General features: G+C 43.6%; 1 protein-coding gene across 8 annotated transcripts in view; it reads left to right on the plus strand.

Moving 5' to 3' along the window:
• PKP4 (plakophilin 4) overlaps positions 1–20,763 on the plus strand; it is a 72,011-nt gene that overhangs the window by 10,764 nt on the left and 40,484 nt on the right. For 6 of the 8 annotated variants that reach the window (XM_017823782.1, XM_017823784.1, XM_017823790.1 and 3 more), the window contains exon 2: positions 15,726–15,859. In XM_017823782.1, coding sequence (XP_017679271.1) covers positions 15,731–15,859 — 129 coding nt within the window. In that variant the 5' untranslated portion in view covers positions 15,726–15,730. Of the gene's footprint in view, positions 1–15,725; positions 15,860–20,763 lie in introns of those variants that run through there. The other 2 variants (XM_017823788.1, XM_017823789.1) reach the window with 1 other exon arrangement.

Here is a 20,763-nt window from a genome sequence, read left to right on the forward strand (position 1 = left end):
TTTATTCTCAAATGATACATTCACTATACTTTTTTCACTTTTGAAGATGTTCATTACACTGGGAAATTTCCTAATTTTTAGGTCCAGCAATTAATTTCTTTATGGTCATTTAAGACCTATTTGTTCTTCTCTCAAATGTTTCTTTGTCCTTATTTGTATCCCCAAGTATTCATAGAAAACAGTATCTCCTCAGTTTCTGTTTTGTAAGGTTAGCAATGGTCAAAAAAGAAGGTTTGATCCCTTTATCATCATGACAGCCCTTTGATCCCTTTATCATCATGACAGCCCTTGAATTCTGGCAGACCAGCACAAGCAGCTGCAAATGTGAGAAACGAGGCCGGTACCGGGTGCAGGGTTAGCTTGCATTTCATTATAATGGGAGTAACACTTCCAATTTCTGCTGGAAGTGTGTTTTGGATGTATTCCACCACGGCAGGTGCCATCTCACAGGAGCATCTGAGGAACCCATGTTCTTCTCACCAGTCACTCCTTGGTGATGACCTTGCTGTCTGTCACAGAAACTTTCTTTGGTCACTGTCCATGGCTTGGATAAAGAGCAGCACCAAGATATTCCTCAAGGCCTTTCATAATAATATGCCTGAGTAATGCCCCCAGCCTTTTTTGCCTACCAAAGTCCCCACAAGTTTGGAAGATGTGAAGGCCGGTTGTTTTGCAGTGTTAAACATGGTCAATCACAAGGAATTTAATTCCTAGTGGAGAAGCTTTTCTCCAGGTGGAGTTTTTTGTTAATAATACTCTTTTGTCCTCCTTCCTTTAACACGCTGGATACACAGTCACAGTCACCTGACAGCAGAGACCATGTGTATCTTATTCTGTCTGAGGTACCTGCTGAGGTGTTACCTGGCTGGGTTTTCTCTACAGACAAGTGTTTCTGTCAGCCTTTGAGTTTCTGTGCTGCTCTAGCAAGCCTTGTTTGGCTTGGTTATCTGTAGCTTTCTCATGACTCCCTATTATTTGCTTGGAAAACAACAGTGGACAGGTAGATTTCTCCTCTCCCCTTAGGCTACAAAGGGAGTAGTAACCTACTTTTGCATTTGTATCTCTTTTTAAAGTAGGTATGCTTCCCAGGTAAGGAATTCTTTCTTGGCTTGGATGTACATTGTGCACTCGGTTCCTTTCACCACATTGTTTGCTGTTTCGTAAGATTCGTTACAGGTCTGCCTACTTAAATTACCTTTCCATTTAAAATTTGAATCAGTCCATAATAATGTGCTCCATGGTGATTTCAGCAACTGATTTGTTTCTGTTCTGTCTTTTAGGCTAGAGTTTGTTGAGTAATCTTTTTTGTTTGTTTAATTGTTTTTTTGTCGTGGGATCTATGAAATGAATGCCTGTGCCCCACCACTGTGATGATCATTCATGTCTCAATCCATGCCTAGAGAAGCTGGGTCTTACAGGACCAAGATTATATGGTACCTGTTTCTAGTAGAGTTTCCATCCCAAAATGTGAGTGGCCACTGCTAGTGGCTTTCTACTGCTGGAGATTCACTGAACAGCAGTAATGGTTATGCTGGAAACTCTGTCCTTTGTCATGTGAAGGAACTCCAGCTACAAAACTGAACAGCCTCCAGAGAGATGACTTTCCTCTCAGTAACATGACTATTCCTATCCTTTGAATTTTGGTTTGATCAATAGGTCTCATAATTCACCAATGGATTAAGATTATAACTAATCAATTACAAATATTGCAGAAGTCTGTAGTGACGACACTGAATCAATAGTTTATTAAGGAAGGCTTTTTTCTGTTGAAAGTTTGTAGCTTTGAGCATGCTGTACTTGGCACGGGCACAAGTTTTTCCATCTTTTGCCAAGAGGTTGTCAGTGAGGTTGGATCATCAGTTCTTTGGTATTCAGTGTGAAACCTGCAGTTCATATTGCCATTCCAGTAAATAGTTTCACTTTCATGAAGACTTAATTTGAGTAATGGGGTCTAAAGACTCATCCCACCCCCACATGGTGTTTGTTGGTGACAAGTACAGAACAGCTTTGTGCCAGAGCTTTGTTCCGTGCCAGCTCTACCACCTTTCCCTTTCTTTGAATATTTTAATTTCTCATTCCTATTGAGGGCAAGGGGTAGTGGTGGTGGTTATCTTGGTTTTGAAAGATTTTCCAGCTGGCTTCTCCAAGATGGGGCTGGCTCCCTGGCACTGCTCCTGGTCTTGGAGACAGGCCCGACCCCTGCAGCACAGGGATGGTGCCACGGTCCTCCTGCCATCCCTGGTGCTGGGTGTGTGGGCAGGACACTCCTCCCAGCAGGAAGCCTGGGTTATCCTGGCATTATCAGCCTGGGGTGGTTCTACTCGGCCCCTGAGCTGTGTTGGGCTGTGGCTGCCCAGACTCAGTGAGCCCTGCTCGGTCCCCGAGGGCCTGGGGACAGCAGGTCTCCAGGGCAGCATGAGCTGGGAGGAAACGACAGCTCAGTTGGGAGGAAATGCTACCTTTTAAGGTGACCATAAATGACAAGTCAAGAGACTTCTGGCTTATTCCTGGGCATATCCTTTCTGTGGCTCAACAAGAGGATGTTGACAGGCAGCTACAGCACTGGTATTAAAAACATAAAAATGGGACAAGGTAGTGCATGTGTGTGTGCTGTGCTGTAAGTGTGCTGCAGTCTGCATTAATAGCCTCACTGAGGGCTGCTTTTAAAACATATGAAAAAAGGTTTTGTCAGTGTTCATCCGAAGGTGTGTTGAGAGTTATTTGGAGTTAATTGGCAGCATTACTGTAGAGAAACAAGTTACAAACTGTATTTGCCATTGAGTTTTTATTGTGCTTTTGTTTGACAAAAGAAGTGGGGTGTTACACACTTCCCATAACAAGGTACATGTAAGGTAGATTTTTGAGCCTACTTTTGCCCCTCCTTGCTGGGCATGTTCACATTTGCTCTGGCATTTGCAGCTTCACCTGTCAGGTCCTATGAGAACTGAAGTAATAGAGAATGTACTAGGTGAGCTTTGAAAATTTAAAAGAGGTTGAACACTCCGTAGAACTCCCGTGCCATTTTAAACGGTTTGGATTTGAAGTGGTCTCTCACAAATAGGCAAAAAATGCAACTCGGTGAATACACATCCTCTTCCTATCTGTAATTTGTCCTGCTGTCTGCGATGTTGAGAAGATAAGTAGCAGCTGCCTTGGAGCACCTTGCTGAAATGGTTCATTTTCAGGTAGCATAAATGGTATGTGTGCCAAGTTTTTCAGTTCCTGTGATAGAGTAATTGGTGTGTTTGTGGATTCCTCCCTTTCCACGGGCCGGTTCAGAGCTCTGTCCTGCCCAAGGGCGCTCGGGCGTTGCTTGGCTCGGTGTCCCTGCAGTGCTCTGCTGCTTCCTCTGCTGTGCTTTACAGCACTCACAAAGTTCAGTTCAATAGCAGCTATCTGAAATTGTGTATATTTTTATGGAGCTTAAGTAAGACATTCTAAAAATGGAAAGATATGCCTCTAACTACAATTACTCGGTGAGCCTTACATGAAAGAGCGATCACAAGCGGTGGAAGTGCATTCTTTTCTGCTGGTGTCATCCAGGAGTGTATTTCCTGAGTTGGTGTATTGACGCTCTCCTGGGCTTGCAGACAGCAAGCAAGAGCAGGCTTTCTGGGTTTGAAAGTGGAAATCCCCTGAAACAGTAATTAATTGTTGTATTTTTTTATGACCTAAAAAATTGCATAATATTCCAACTCCCTCCTATTACTGCGAGGCTTTGCTTTTGATCACTGTTTAACTCTTGTTCTGAGCTTTGTGTTACAGCACAGTGAAAATAACTGGTTAAGTTCGTAACTTTACTGGTGGTACAGTTGTTTATTTGCATATATCAATATTAATTGTTAGGTATATCTAAATCCTAACTGTGAGCATGTAAATTTTTTCTATTATCTGTAGTTGTGAAATGATCTAAAGAATAAAGTTAGTTTGAATTTGGAAGGGGAGAGGAGCCATCCAGTATCCCATTTAGAGGAGACAGCAACACTTAAATAATTAATGTCATTGATATTGTCTGATACTGGCAAGAAGACAGCAGTAGCTCTTAAATGTTGTCCTTGATTATTATTTTGTCTTTTCCTGTAGTGACTTCAATATTTCAGCTGTTATCATTTTTCCCCATAGTCTCTGCTTTATATCCAAACACAGGCAACTTCTGCATAAAATTTGCATTGTTTTGGTCGCTTTCTTCTGACTTTTCAATTAATTCAACTTGAAATTGGTTGCATAAAACTTCAGTGAAACAGACTGGGAAGACTGTGCATTTTCAGTGCAGTGGGAAATGGAAAATAAGCAGGAGGGATAAATGAGGTATCCTTTTTTGTTTTTCCTCTCTTCCCTTTTCCCCAGGAAAGCACATTGATTACAGGCATCCCAGCATTGTATTTTCCTCAGGGCTGTTGTTTTGCTGGTTTTCTTCTGAACTGGGTTTGTACCTGATTTGGTGAAGGACTTGGTCCACGTGTCTCACAAGCCCACATGGTGTGGGCAAGGCTTCACATTCAAGATGTGTTTCTCTAGTGCTCTTGTCATAGAACAAAATTAGGTAGGATTGATACAATCTACTCTTGCCAAACCCACACTCTCTCCTAATACTCGAAGTTCTAGTGCCTCTATTGGTTTTGGTGTGCTTAATTTCCCTGCTCGGGAATTAGCATGTCACTAGAATATGGGGCAGGGAATGAAAAGGTAGAAATAAGGATGATGTTGTTGTGACCAGTATTTGAGATTCCTTTGATTTGAGCTTTTAAGATACATTTGAGTCATATTTTCAGTCTTTCAGGAACCAAGGCAGCAAAGCTATCCGAATTGCATTTTGAACTGGTGAACTTTAATACAAAATGTTGCCACCTCATGACAAAATTGCGTGCCCGAGGCAGATTTTACAGGAAGAGATATTTTCCAGTGCAAAAAGAAAACCCCATCTTAGCACCTCGTAGTGCTGCATAGAGATGCAGTTCTGCTGCATGGCAGGAAGGCTGGAATGGTGCTCTGAGGGTTTCTCCTTGTGTTAACTGAGCATCAGTGAACAACCTGAACTGTTTGCCTTCATTCAGTATTTGTTTCGCTTCTTGACCATTTCCACACTTAATCGTCCTTCCTTCAATGAATAGTCTTCTATCCCTCTGAATTTTTTTGTTGCCGTATGCTGGATTGGATATATTTTGCACTGTGGGCATCTATTTTGGAGTGTGGTTACAATTATTGACATTATTTAATGTACCATTGACCTGAGTTTTTTCCCCTCTGGCACTTCTGCAAAAAGTCTCCCTGCCTAGCCAAACACTTTAACCTGAGTCTGCCTAACCTTATAGCTGTGTCTGTCACCCACCCTGCTATGGGGAGGCACATGGGTCACTTGGTTGGGAACAGTTTGTGTGATTTTGTGTTTATCAACATTGGCTCATTCACCTGCTTTGTGGTTTTCCTCAAGTTACTCAGTTTTCTTTGATCTCCTCTAATCATCTCATCACTTGTAAATTTTGGTGCTTCACAGCTCTTCATCTCTTTATAAAGTATTAGTAGAAATACTGAATTCTCTATACAGTAATGTGTAATCCTACTACTAGTACATTAAGTTTTTAAGAGTGAACAAAGTCAAATATACCTCAGAAAAATAATACCAATAATACCTCTTCTTTGGGAGATGGGAGAACTAATGGGAGTATTGGTAAATTTTTTCTTAAAAGCCAGATGCTTATTGTGTAATTCATATAGTCTGTTCCTTCATGCAAGTTTTTTTAGTGCCTAGGTTGGAGAACAGAAGAGGAGAGAGTTCCATTTGCTTAAATTTAGAAGTTTTCAGGTAGAGTGTTCTTGGCAGCAAACAGAGTTTTGCTGTGCAGTTCTGTTTCAGAGCAAAAGGAAGAATAAATTACAGCTTAGTGATTGATAAAACTTCATTTTAGTAAAACCTTTTGCCAGCAGATAGCCATGCTTATTGGAGAATAGTGGTATTCCTCAATCTATGGAAATCAAGTAATCATTTCAGTAGGAACATCCATAGGCAGCACTGAAGAACTTGTAAATGTATCCTGAACAAAGGCAGGTGTTTCAGCATCATCGGTTTCTAAATTTTGCAGGGACACGGTTGGGTTCTTGTCCCTGCCAATCCCAGGTAAGCTGCTCCTGGTTGCTGGCTCACTCCTGATCCAGCTCTGCCTGCAGAGATGGAGCCTGTGCTGTCAGTTCATGGCTGTCCTGAGGGAAACCGCTGCTTGGGGCTGGGTGCTTTCTGAAGGCAGGATGCTCCAGACCACCTCAGTGATACCCCTCACACCACATCCCTCAGACACCGGCATTGGCCAAACAGGGACCTGTGGAAATCTGTGACTCTCCAGCTGTCTTTTAAAGTTGGGGTTGTAGCTGATAATTTTTATCATGGAGAAAATGGTTTGGGTTTTTTTTCAAATGTACTATATGACAAAATTGAGAAGCGTACTTTTATAAATGTATACAGAATAGGTTGGGGTTGATAATGCTTCCCGTTGAGGCATGTCTGCCTGCAGTTGGTGTGCATTATCTCTAGCAATAACATACAGAGTCACACTTCAGCAATAATTTTGCAGGGCTAGGAGAAAATACAAGTGGAAATTGAATAGCAGGTGCAGCCATTGCTGTGCTTGGTAGTGGTTATATCTATGGGGCCTCTAGTGGTCTAGTGGTTAGGGTGCAGGACTCTCACCGCTGCGACCCGGGTTCTATTCCCAGCCCCCCGGGCAGATGGAGCTCGTCAGCCCTGTGTGGCAATCCATCTAAGAGAAGGTCACTCTAAACAAACCTACGTTCTGAGACCCTCACTGCCGCTGTCCAAGCTTGCTGGGCCCCGGCAGATGAACCTCAGGATTAAAGGGTGGGCTCAGTTCAGCGCACGCTGTGTCTCACCTAAAAAATCCACTGCGCAGGCTCGAAGGGTCAATGACCTTTCCCAAATCTTCGCTCGCGAAGACTGGCCATTATAAGTGGTTATATCTGCACTTCCAGCTACTCTCCTCTGAGCTCCCGTTTGCCTGTTTTGGGAGTTCTGAGCTGTGAGGCTGAACAGGTCCTGGTTTGGGCTGGGTGCAGGGCAGCAGTGCTGTCAGCACACCTGTGCTGCAGGTACTGACTGGCACAGTGTGCCAGTTACTGTGACATTCATTCTGAGTGACTTCATACCCTAAATTAATTGAGTCTGTTCCAGCACCAAACTGACAACTTATCCTTCTGTGTGTGGTTGAATGAATAATCGATGAATGTCCTTGTCACCTGACAGTCTGTTTGGAAAACCTGAAATCCTTCTGTGATGCTGCATGTCCCTCCTCCCCCTCATTCTGCAGTAGGATGAGACTGAACTTCATCCCTTGAGATCAATCTGCTGTCTTTGCTAGTCTGCAGAGCTGGCTTTGAGCGCTGTGCTCTGATGAGGCTGTCCTAGATGGCAGTGGATTTGGATACCTCGACACAACAGAGCAACATGGGCATGGGATGGCCCAGAGGAAAGGTTCAGATTTGAAGTCTCTTGTTTCTTTTAAGTCATGGAGCCTTGTTGACTAAAACAACTGCAAACTCTATTTATTGCCATGTAGCTGCTGGTACTGCATCACTTGCGAAGCGTGAATGTGCTCCAGACATCCATCAGATGACAGAGGCTTCTTTTCAGGTGAGCTACAGACAGTGCCTTGGGCCTTGAAGGACCTGCCTGTAAATATGCCTTTATTCAAAATGGTTGTCTTGCTGTACCTGCCTGATACCTTCTGGTGAATGGTTGGTTCAAAAGCTATAAAAAATATTAGTCTCATGAGCATGTTACAACTGGATATTTGTGGATTGTAGAATCTTGCCTGCTCACTGGAGTGAAGTTAAAGTATGTAGCCATCAGCCAAAAAAAAACCCCCAACAAAACAAAGCAACAAAACTATCTTTTCCTAGGAGCTGTAGCAAAAATACCTTTATCCAAAAGCCAGGCTAATAACTTTTAGCATTTTTAAAAGGACATAGCACCAAATGCCTTTTTGAACCTGCATGTATTTAAATTTAAAAAAGAAAGGTGGAAAAAAGTACATCCTGTAAAGAAAAAGGGATGAGGAAGAGGCTAAATTTAGCAGTAAGTCAGTTAAACACATCTCCCACACTTTTCAGGTGGCAGATCAGGCAGGTATAGGTTTCTTTTTTTCACAGTGGGAATTGGTCTGCACAATTGTGCAGGTGGGTTTTTATCCTGTCATTACAGAAGGCAGTTTCTTCCATGTTTTCATCAGATAATATATTTACTTCCCTGGTTTCATCCTTCAGTCCTCATGCACAAAACTTGTGCACTACTAATGCCCATGAAGAAAAGGAATCTCTGGATACAGTGTTTAGCCTGTAGTGTGATGTTTGGAGTATCTTCACTTAATGCATCTGGAAATGTCAAACACCGTTTTTCACGTAAACCTTGGAGCCATCTTTCACAGAACCCATTTTTAGTTCCTTGCATCATCTTAGCAAGTGGGTAAGTTGTGATCTGCTGCCTCTCCCTCTGAACACTGTGCAGGCTGGCAGACAGAACGCAGAGCGTGTCTCTGTGCAGTCCCTTGGTTGCAGGGAGCTTGAGAACCCCTGCCTGGTTCGTGGGGGAGCAGCACTCCAGCCCTGCGGCAGGATGGAGCCAGTGGGAACTGCTCCTGCCTGCACTGACAGCTCTGGGAGGGAACTGGAAAAATCAGATAAATTTTAATTGTGTCTTCATGTAAAAACTGTAGAGATGTTGTATGTCTTGTTTTGGTTTTGACTTTCACGTACCTTGTAAAGGATGAGAAGAGCAGAGTCTTTGACCAAGAGCTGAGATGTGCCTTGTTGCTCTCAGTGTAGATATACAAGAATAACTTGGTTGTGTAGTAAATACCATGTCAGTGTCCCAGCAAGATGATTAAAGCTCATTGGAGCTGTTTCCTTCTGTACTAATGAGTATTGCTCTGATGTCCTTGGTGATTTACTCTTGTTGCTTGAGTTAACGTTGTAGCTAGATAAGTATGAGGATTTTCAGAGATGAGACGTTGCCCATTGTTTTTGTCATGTTACCCATATGAAATAGATCCAGTCCATCCTATCCTAACTGGCAGAGTTGGTAAGAATTGTGTTACCTCTTCAGCATGAGTTGAGCTGGGGACTGTTCTTACTTGCTGCAGGTCAGCAGTGGGAGGCTCAGAAACAGGGAGCACAGGTAAGGAGAAAATTTGGGAGAATAACCAATGTAAGGAAGAGAGGAGGAATACAAAGGGCAGAGAGTAGGAAGTTGTGAAAAAGCACCACTTTTTCTCTCTGGCAGCGATCCTGGAAAGATCTGGCTTCTCTTTGGGCCTGCACGACAAGGAGAGGGATTAGTTGGTACTGGCAAAGCTGTCTGGATATGTCTAAGAAAATAACAGGAGGAGCAGTGAAAGGTGGGGAGTAGAGACTAATGAGAATGAAAACTGAAAGGGTGGGTTACCACACTCAGTTTAGTGATTTCTCATATCTCTTCTCTCCTTCTCAGCTGTGTGTTCTTGTTCTTTCCTGCATTAGTGATTACATAGCTGCAAGGTCGGTGGGCTCAGAAAAGTCTGCCCCCACCTCGTCCCCAAAAGCACAGCTGTGTCAGATGAACTCACTGCTGCTGGCTTTGCAGCTGCTTGACCAGTCGATCAGACACAAAAGAAGTGTTTCCCACTTTCTCTGCCCGCATGCTGGGAGCACCAGTGTGAAGGCTGGGACTGGAGCCAGGCAGTGGCTGTGCCCGTGGCAGTGCCGGGTGCCAGGGAGTCTGCGGGTGTGCCAGAGGAGAACAGCTGGGAGGCTTTAGGAGCCGGTGCTTGTGTGTGCTGGGTGTGGGCAGGGCAGGGACGCTGTCGCTGGAGGGGCAGCCGAGGGGCTGTTTAGGCGGGGTTTGCTCAAGCAAATCCCTCAGTTGCCCGAGGTGATGGTCCCGGCTGAACACTCGCTGGATGGAAAGCTGAGTGTGGTGCTTTGGTTTGCACTGCTGTGATTTACTGCGTGGTTTCTTGAAACCATTTGAGTGAGCCTCCACAGCAGAGAGGATGGAAAAGCCACTCTTTCCAAAATTGGTTTAGTGTTTTTCAGACTAGAGGCTTTAAATTAAACAGCTTTGTCTTCTTTGCACACTTGATGTGGGCAGGCCAGCTTGGAGCTAGGTGGTCGCTACTTTTGGCCTTTACTTCTAAATAGAGAATTTAAAAATTTAGAATAGATGTTAAAAATTTTCTGGGATGTATGCTACAAGATGAAGTATTTAACTATTTTTTCTGGAAAATAATTTAAATTATTGAAAGACATTTTTATCAGAGGCTAGAATCCACAGAAAACAGTAACAAATTCTCACTGTCATCCTCGTCTGTTAATGTCCCCCAAAAGTTTCCAAGGCTCTCACATTATACTCTTGAGCTACACTGTAGAACCATTTATACCATTCACAAGTCTGTAGTTCTGCAACATTCACCAAAAGATCATTTGAAAACATTTAAATCTTCCAATTCTCATGTATTCTTTGCTATCAGAGAACCTAAGTCTGTAAACTTTGATGTTCAGTAGTTTTAAGATGTAGTGAGGTGTGATGAAATGCATTGCACAGAGCAGTAAAATAAGTTTTCTGAGTTTTCGTTGTGGCTACAGAGATCTCGCATCTTCGGTGTGTGGGAACAGTTTGTGAATTAAAAGAGCTGGAATACAGGGAAACTTTAGGGTGTGTTTCTGATGGTACCTGTGTGTATTGCCTGATCTGTCAGTGCCCAAGGTTTGCAGAGAGCAGCCTGGGGCAGGACCTGGGATACTGCAGCAAAGGACTGCTGAGGGCATGAGGGTTTGGACAGACTGGGAACAATGTAGGAACAAAGTCTCCCCTTCTGGGTGACATCTGACTGCTTGGCTGTGACAGGAGAGGCAGGCAAAATTACTATGAACCTAATTTTTTGAGGGGTGAAGTCTGATTGCTTGTTTTCCAATAATGCATCAGTTATCCATACCCGAAGGAGGGAGTAGCATAAGTCCAGGGGGTATCTTCAATGGGTAAATCCCAGTCTTGTGTAAGGAAGAAAGAGGTTTTCTTATTGACTTCTCTCAGCTTCTTATTCATACCTGATTTTAAGGCTCTCATGAAACCTGTACTTGCTATTTCCTATTCCCATAAGGTGAAGAGGAGAACCTGAATTGACTTTGTGAGTAAGCAGTGCCTGGACAGAGGTGTGGTGGTGGGGACTGGGCCCTGAAAAGCATCTCCCCACTCCTGTCACTGGAGCTCAGGGCCTGACAGGAGGTCAGGGTGAATGAGCAGACTCATTTGTTAGCTCAAGTATGTGCCTAAGTGTTTGTAGGATCAGAGCCAACAGTTGTCTAATCTTGAAATCGAGATTAGAAAATGAGTAACTTTGCCAAGAAATGTGTTAATTGAAGGAACAGCAGTTAAAACAACTGCCTGTGTGGAAGGGTGTAGCTCTCTAATTACATCTCTTAACACTGAGATAGATGCACATTTAACACTGACACCTTCACTAATAATTAATTTGATTGTGTTTTATCTGGGTGTTGTTATTAGATACTCAATACTGGGTATATTTTCTGTTCAGATGAATTAGCACACCTTCTAGCTAATTCAGATGGATGTCTTCTGGACTAGTTTGTTACAGAAATTTCCTACAGGTAGGCTGAAAATTTATTCACAGTGTTGGGGTGAGAAGGAAGGGACAGAGAAAACCATGGAAAAGAAAAACTGAGATTGTCTCACTGCTGTGCTCATTATATAGTATTTTTGTAGGTTTTAGTTGATCCAGTTTTAAGCATTCATGTAGGCAACATACTTTGGAAGTGATCACTTCTAAGGTAACAGCACTGCATTTTTGTAGTGTATGGTACATTTTTGGGGTTGTGGCACATCACAGAAGCTTGAAAAAGTTAAGTGCTTTCTTTAAAGTAAGTAACAAAAAATGTGCTATGCTTTCCCTCATGTCTTAATGAAAATGAAGAAGTCTCACTTGTTTGATAAATACTGCACTGATTTCAGTGTTATAAGACATAACTTATCTTTTGTAGTTGGACCTTTGGAAAGAACTGGAAATACAGAAGTATGGCCGTGATGGCATGTTGTACTGGCTTTGGCTTGAGGTGGAGTTTCCTTGCTTTGCTTTGCTTGTGCGTGCAGCTTTTGCTTTCTCTGTTACACTGTCTTTATCTCAACTTAGGAGTTTTTGCACTTTTACTCTTTAATTCTCTCCCCATCCTTTGGGAATGGGGGAGTGGGGCTGAGCTGCTCACCAGGTTAAACCACAACACTCCTAAATAGTTTTTAAATTGATTTACAGCTGCAAACATGCAGAACTCTGCATAATTGAGAATTCTGTGCTGCTTTATTTATTTTTTAAAAACTTGGCTTTATTGTCCTGTATTTTGTATTTCTCACCTGGAAATCCCAAGCCAAGCAGGCACTCCCCTGTTACGTGCAAGTGGAGACGTTGGAATGTATGGACCAGCAAGCAGCCCTCTTCTGAGAGAAGCCCATGTGTAACTTGTGAGAGTTTTTGAGATTTGTCCTTTTGATTGCTTAGCAAATGTTTCTAAATGAAGGAAAAGCTTGACTGGGTAGTTTTATCACTTCACGATATGCTAGCAAATTTAACAGTTCATTTACAAACCTGAAACACTGAGTTGTAGTAATAAAAGAACTGTGGAAAGTGATATAAAAGATCAGGTATGACACAGGGAATTGTGACAAATATTCTGTGCTTCTTTGGGTTATTACTGCTTGATGAAAGAGTTGGTTTTTAGAAGTAAAACCTTAAAGGAACAATTTTCGTTTTCTAAAACCGTGAAGTTGTGTCTTTGACTTTTCAAAATGCTATTATACAACTATTAGAGTTGGTTTTTTATTCCACTTACTTGATTGCTATTTAATGGGTTCTGTAGAAGCAAGGTCCTTGAAGCTTCAGGGGTGCACCCGCTTGACGGGCAGCATGTGACAGACTCAGTGTGGCAGCCTTTGTATCTGCAAGCCTGAAACCAATAAAAATAGTGTTTCAAAAATAGCCAGATTTGTCTGGTTATTCATTTGTGGCACCTTGGGAGCCAAGTAATGTTTAGTGTCGCTTTATTCCCAAGAGTGAGTTCTGTTCCAGTTGCAGGAGCTCACCACGGTCTCCCTCGGCTGCGCACACCCACGGGCACGTGGAGCTGGGGCTGAGGGCGGCTGGATCAGGAATTCCCTGTGGGAGCCTCCGCTCCCTCTGCGGCTGAGGCGGGAGGGCCTTGCTGGGCCGTGGGGTGCCCTGGCTGTGCTGGGAGAGGAAGGAATGTGCACCCTGGGCTGCAGGGGGTGGACATGAGGAGGACAGTGTGCCTGGTCCTTACAGTGCCATGTCTGTGGGATGGTGAAGTGAGGGGAGACCTGTGTCTGTGGGATGGTGAGGTGAGGGGAGATCCGTGTCTGTGGGATGGTGAGGTGAGGGGAGACCTGTGTCTGTGGGATGGTGAGGTGAGGGGAGATCCATGTCTGTGGGATGGTGAGGTGAGGGGAGATCCATGTCTGTGGGATGGTGAGGTGAGGGGAGATCCATGTCTGTGGGATGGTGAGGTGAGGGGAGATCCATGTCTGTGGGAAGGTGAAGCGAGGGGAGACCTGTGTGTGTTGGAAGGTGAGGTGAGGGGAGATCCATGTGTGTGGAAAGGTGAGGGGAGACCCATGTGTGGAAAGGTGAGGGGAGACCCATGTCTGTGGGATGGTGAGGTGAGGGGAGACCCGTGTGTGTGGAAAGGTGAGGGGAGACCCATGTCTGTGGGATGGTGAGGTGAGGGGAGACCCGTGTGTGTGGGAAGGGGAGGAAAGGAGAGGGGAAGGAAGTGCAGTGGCTCTTGGTGTGGCTGAACCAGCGTGCTCTGGTGTCCCTGTGCAGTCCTGACACTAGAAACCTGGCAGTGCCACGTTTGTGCAGTTTCATTTTCCTTGTTCCAGGAGATAATTGTGATAGTGATGTACAGTGAGAACAGGCTGTTCATACAGACTCATTTCAGGGTATGGGGAAGCTTCCCTGTGCTACACCTGCAAGGTGCTGAGGGGAGGAGAAGTCCTGCCCCAGAAGTGGCTGATCCTGAGTTGGGCTCCTGTTCTGATGTGTTTGGGAAGCAGCTTTTCCTTCTCCTTTTGCCATGGCAGAAGCTGGTGGGTGACCAGGCTCCTGGACCACATATTGTCCCCATGACTGCTCCACTGCCTCTCATCACTCACATCACTTGAGTTCCCCTGAGACTGTTTGAATCCCTCAGTGGCTGACGTGAAACTGCACATGAACCGTGTCACCAGCATTTTTAGCAGACAGGAACAGCGTGGTTAATAAAGACCCTGTGCTTGGAGAGGCTCATGGGCCTGAGCAGGCGCCATCCATCTCACGGTGCACATGCCACTGTACAGGAAGCAAAATGAAAGTACTTGTCCTTACACCATCCCTCTTCGGTGTCTGCTCCTCCTGTGTGCCCGAGCCTGCCCGTGGCAGCACAGCACTCCTCTGACAACACTGTGCTTTGCCTGTGCGAGGGCAGAAACCTCCCAGGAGGCCAGTGGTCCTGTGGAGTGTTTCCAGAAGAGATCCCTCCAGGGTCAGCTCAAGTCCCCTTCCAACCCAGGGAGAAGGAGGCAGCCCTGCAGCAGAGGTGTGCGCTGACCTTGTGGGTTGCCCTGTCTCTTTATGGCAGTGGGTGCCCTGTGCTCATCCAGGTGGTCGTGGCTAACACAGCTCTGGGCTGAGGGGTCTCATGGGTCCTTCCTCAGCCTTGGAGCCCATCTGCAGCATAAGCATCTCCTAACTCTTTGTGTAAGGAAGGGAAGGGGGAAGGAACTTGTATTCCTATTTGTCTGCTCCAGGAATATTGAATGAGTTTGTTCTGAAAATCTAAAATGAAATACGGACTACTTGTAACATTAGACCTTACAAGCTTTGTTTTCTGAAGGAAATTATAGCATGGTATGTGTGCAGAAGCAACATGAATGCCACCTTTAATAGTTTAATGCTATTTTCAAAGCATTAAACACATTTCATAAGTATTTCTGTAATATTAGTTAATAGTGACTTCAATAATTGAACAAATAAATTGCTTTTTCCCATGGACTGGAGTTTTTAGTGCACTGCCTCCGCAATAGTGCAGCTTGGGATTCTTGGATGCTAATCCTGTCAGTCTTTTCCAGGCTATCCATAGCCCAGGGCAATTGCTTTAACTTTGGTATTTTAATTTCCTCTTTTGCAAAAAGAGCACTAGAAGCGTTATTTCCATTAAGTTTTTATTACCATAATTAGTCTCTTCCATGGTTTGCTCCTGACAGCAGAGCATTCTGCTGTTATGTGTCATTCTATGCTAAAAACTGCACGTGCTGAAATGGTACTGATCCTGGACATTCTTAATGGTTAGCACTACTATTTTTCATGCATCTTGAATTTTGCTTTTTTAGTAACCAGCACAAAACAGTGTTTTTAATAATAATCATTAAATGTCATGCTGCTTGCTTGCTTCTGCCCAGCCCTTGTGTTCTGTGGGTGATTCTGGTCTCTGTTTGTGAAGGTAAAGCACAGTCAAAGCAACGTACATTGATATTAGTAATGCAAAGTTCTCTGCTAATTTGGTTAAGTTTGGGAAGTTTTTAGAAAAAAGTATGAGATCATTTATACTCCTGAAAACTTGAATTTTAAACGTCACTGGCTCAAAATGTAAACTATCTTAAAATCTTGTTATTGCAGGCAAAATGCCAGCCCCTGAGCAGAGCCCGATGGTGGAGGAGGGGCTGCCACAGACGGCGCAGGAGACATCAACGGGCCCAGGCATGGAACCAGAGGCTACTGCCACGACCATTTTAGCTTCTGTAAAGGAACAGGTACCTGCTTTGTTTGCAGCATTTGTCAGTTCACAGTGTGTGTGGAGTTAACAGCTGTCTCTTATTGCATTGCTGGAAAAAACACCCCTGTTTTTTTTCTATAGTGTGTTGCCCAGCGTCACTGTCGTATATTTTGTGTATCAGAGTCTGAATATAAGGGGTTCAGTTACCTGCATTGAACAGAAGCATCATTCTGGTGTTCTGTATCCCTTGGAATGTCTGCATTGCGTTGTAAGTCAGACTGGAAATGCAGGTTTAGTGTTGAAAGAAGAAAAGCTGGTGTCGAATGGATGGAACATTGGAACCGGTCCTTGACCATCCTGCAAAGCTGTGTACAGTGCTGCAGAGACCTGCACATACAGACTGGGTATGATTAATTGCGTTTTATTAGAGAATGGGACTTAAACTTTGAGTTTGGTTTCAGTTATCAATACCAAGGTACTGAAGTATTTTAAATCTGCACACATTTATGGGTGTGTATCTAAGGTAATAGTCTCTATAGGAAAATCAAATTGTGTTTGCAGTCAAGTTCAGTCTTAATTTGTAAAAGTTATTCAAGGGGGAAAAAATTGCAGTTTTACGAAGAAACATTCTGACCAAAGTTTTTGTTGGTGCTTTGGTTTGGTCTTTTTTAAAGAACACAAAGAGAGAAGTAACAGCTTGACTTTGATTGTATCAGAATGAGAAACAATGATGATCTTTCTTGGCTTAATATGGAATTTGTAACATCTGAATATCAGAAGAAATCCACTTTGCTGTCTCTGTTATGCAACTTCCTTTAAGATGAATAGTGCTTGATTCAAGATGGTAACTCTGAATGCAAACACTTGATGTATTAGTTCTCGTGTGGTCCCATAATAGTGTCCAAGCTGTGGTTGCTGAGATCTCCAGGGATCTCGGTGCCCAGAGCAGTGCCAGTGCCAGGACTGTGTTTGCTGGGATCTCCAGGGAGGATCTCAGTGCCCAGAGCAGTGCCAGTGCCAGAACTGTGGTTGCTGGGATCTCCAGGGATCTCAGTGCCCAGGCAGTGCCAGTGCCAGGACTGTGTTTGCTGGGATCTCCAGGAATCTCAGTGCCCAGAGCAGTGCCAGTGCCAGGACTGTGTTTGCTGGGATCTCCAGGGAGGATCTCAGTGCCCAGAGCAGTGCCAGTGCCAGGACTGTGTTTGCTGGGATCTCCAGGGAGGATCTCAGTGCCCAGGGTGTCTCTGCAGTGCTGCAGCAGTTGTGCTCACTCTGAGGTTGGAGTTAGGGCAGCACTGCCTGTAACAGCCTCATACACGAGTGTGCAGTGAAAAGCATTTGTTAGTATTCCCTTGCCTACCCAAGCAATGTTTTTATATTTTATTAGTCTTAGAGAAAAAATGATAATGGAATATTTCTTCATTTTGAAAATGAGGTTAAAACTTCTCCCCTTTCCATTCATAAAAAGACTATAAAAAGATACGTGGGCTACTACATCATTAAATTCTGATGTAAACTAAAAAGTTAAAATTGCCATTAATAGTGTTACACAAACTTCAGAACTGGAGCCTTACTGTAGAATGTACAGACACATAAAATGAGGGTGAAGGGAGGAAGATGTAAATTGTACTTCACTCTTGGAAGTGATAACAAGAAAGCATTAAGAGCCAAACTGTTGCTTTCTGGTATTTTTTCTGTTGATAATAATTATGGACACTGACATGTTCAACACCCTTCCTGTGTGGCAGAAAGCCCAGAACAGAATATTTTCCAGTGCGGTTCTTTACTTTATTAAGCTTGAACAGAAACTACTACACTGTTTGCTGTGGCCCAGCTTCCTTTGGTACAGGAATTGCTGTGAGGTGCAGCAGGTCAGTGTTTGTAAAATAGAGCTGCCACACCCTGACTTAAGTACTTCAGAAGCACTGCAGTGGAAACACAATCCAGGAAAGTCTTTATTATTACTTGTCAAATTGTCCAGATTTTAACTTAATAGAAACTTTTAAAATTACTATAGTAGTTCCGAAATAGATAAATTTATTGAATAACTTTAAGCTTCCTGCCATAGCAGAGATACAATAGCCATGATTATATAAAAAGTTGCACTCATTAGTCTATGAACCCTGCAACCCACTTCTAAATAAACTCTCCGTTTGTTTCTTTTTTCTATTACGCCAAATTAGTTTAGCAACTGTTTTACCAAACTGGAGTGTGTCCCCTGAACTCCAAGCAGACCCTCATTGAGTCAGGTGTCAGGTGGCTGGGTAAATCTCCCTTGGTTATATTTTAGGAAAGAAACATTTCAATTCACTCTTAGTGTATAAAATAATAGAACAAGTGTAACCTGTGAGAAATTTAGATTGCTACACCTTTGTACTTTACTGACAAAGCTCAAGTTCCATTTTAGTGTGAAAACACATCCCTCGTTAGTATAAATTCCAGCAGTGCTACCACAAGCCCCACTGGCTTTGGCTAGGGCAGGGGACAGTTCTGTCCCCAGACTGAGTTAGTTTGTGGGTACCCAGGCAGGTGTGCTCTTGGCTCACAGTCAGGGGAGCACTGACTGGTGCTGGTATAACTGGTATCTCTAGTTAGTGACCTACCGAGCCACTGAGACACTCACAGGTCCATGGGGCCAGCTGGGATTGCCCAAGGGCACTGAGGGAGCTGCAGAGGAGCTCGCCCAGCCACTCGCCAGCATTTATCATCGGTCCTGGCTCACCAGAGAGCTCCCCAGTGACTGGAGGTGCCACTGTGCTGCCCATCCACAGGAAGGGTTGGAAGTCTCTTATCCATATTAAAAGTAAATAGAGTATTTTCCTACTAAAATAACAACTTGTTAAAAATTGTAGGGTGAGTAGCGTAGCAGTAACTTTTTTAGGGGATTGAATGTAGGGCAGCTAGTTGTCAACTGCTCCTGGCATGTTTGTGGAATCACTGCTTCTTTCCATGTGCGAGCTGTACCCTGCTGGATTTGGAATGAGCTGCTGCTGAACTGTGAAGATTAAATTGGATCATTTGGAATTGTGGATTTCCTGCTTAGCATGTTAGTTTTCAGTGATTGGGCTGAGAGAAAAGGTCTCACAGGAAAAACCACTCATCGATGCAATTTTCAAAAGTAAGTGGAATATGCTGATTTTGATGTCTTTGCTAAGAGAGAAGCACTTGCAGCAGTGGCAGGTTTTGTAGTTTGGTTTAGTTGTTATTGACACCTAGAGATGGACAATCTCTCACCTTTTCTTTTGTTAACCAGTGACAGGGTAAGAATGATTGGATATGCTTTCAGATGGATAATCATAAATCCTTTGGGTTTCCCTTAGTGTTTTCCTAGAAGTGTTCTACTGTTCAACACTTAAGCAAAATCTTTTCCTTTTGTATAAGTGTATTGAACCATATTGTATAAATAGAGAACTTGCAATTTGCTTTTTTTGCTTCTTTATTAAGTACAATTTTTTCATGTAGTTATTGAGATTTTTATAGTTTACAGTTTCTGCTGTTTAGAAGCATTTCTAGTTTCAGTGAGTCAAGTCTGAGAAGCCAACTTCCCAAAGGTTGTATTCTAGGACAAAATATATGCCACTCCTGTCTCAGGTGAAATGGCCAACTCATTTCCTTAACCAAAATTCTCTGTACTCCTTTTCCCATGCGAAGGTCTAGAAGTTAATTCTCCTGTCTCGCATGTACCGTTCGGCTTCTGAGGAGAAACTCCCCTGGTGGAAGAGCCTGCCCAGAAGTGTGGGTGCCCCTGAAATACACTGGGGCACTGACACCCTTTGTAGCACCCTTAGTGTGGGTAAGCAGGCTGTGTGCTCAGCAGTGGCCGAGCCCCCGTGCCCAGCTGGCAGAGCACACTGGGCTCCACACTGATCTCAGCAGCCCCAGCGCTGTCACGAGGCTCACAGAGGATGTGTCAGAGGCAGCCAGGAATGCCTCCAGTGCCATTCTTCCCTTCTGACACTGCCATCAGTAAGCTTTCTATGAACTGCTGAAAGTCTGATCCCTCGTCAGCTAGAGCAGCACTAAAGTGTTGTACCAGACTAGTGAACAATGCGGGCATAAAAGTATTAAGGGCTTTAATGGTCTGCTGCTGTTGAATGCAGAGTAAGTGTGATCAGCCAGTAATTGTAGCTATGTCATTTCACATCCTGTAATCTGTGATTCTCTGCACTGCCCAATTTTTTATCTTTTGTCTTCTATTTTGGAAGATCCTGAGATACTGAAAGCATGCAAATGCAGTTGTGTGCGTGAGTAAACTTAATTTTTACAGACAGTATTGAGGTTGCTCTTATATGGTTAGTTAAAAGTACAGTTTTTTTCTGAAATAGATTCTGGTAGAGAATTTAAATATCAGGTCACTACAGTATGGCCTTCATGTTGGAAAATACAATACGTTTTTAAGTAGTCGCTTTATCTCGCTCCGAATTACAGCAACTTGAAATGTAGCACTCTGCATAGATCAGTGCAGGAGATTAATGTGAAGGAAGGTATAAGTGAACTTAATTTTATTTGTCCTCTTCTTTGTTGCATGTTTGTATCATAAAAATATCTGAAATGTTGTTGCCTTTTCTGTAGCACTGTGTGAACTTTCATAGGCGATGGGAGTTGTGTGGCTCTGCACTGTGTGTGGCGGTGAATGAGAAATAGTAAATGCGAGGTAAAAATTCCTCTCAGATGTGGGCTGCACTTTCTTAGATCAGCAACTTGAGCTATTGAAAGAGTCTTAACTTGATTGTTCAACAGGCAACATTTTTGTGATTAGGAACACATTTCATAGTTCAGCTGACAATTACCTTGGTCGTGTTTCACAGACAGTGACATTTGGTGGTTGAAGCAACCTAGCATATGCCAGTGTTACTGCAGCTTGGAGTACCAGCCCATCCGTGTCCTGTCTTCTGCCACAGCAGCCCCTGACAACTGGCCAAGAAGCTGCAAGAGATGCAT

Source organism: Lepidothrix coronata, unplaced genomic scaffold, assembly GCF_001604755.1.
Source record: "Lepidothrix coronata isolate B3197 unplaced genomic scaffold, Lepidothrix_coronata-1.0 Scaffold105, whole genome shotgun sequence".
In the NCBI taxonomy this organism is placed as follows: domain Eukaryota; kingdom Metazoa; phylum Chordata; class Aves; order Passeriformes; family Pipridae; genus Lepidothrix; species Lepidothrix coronata.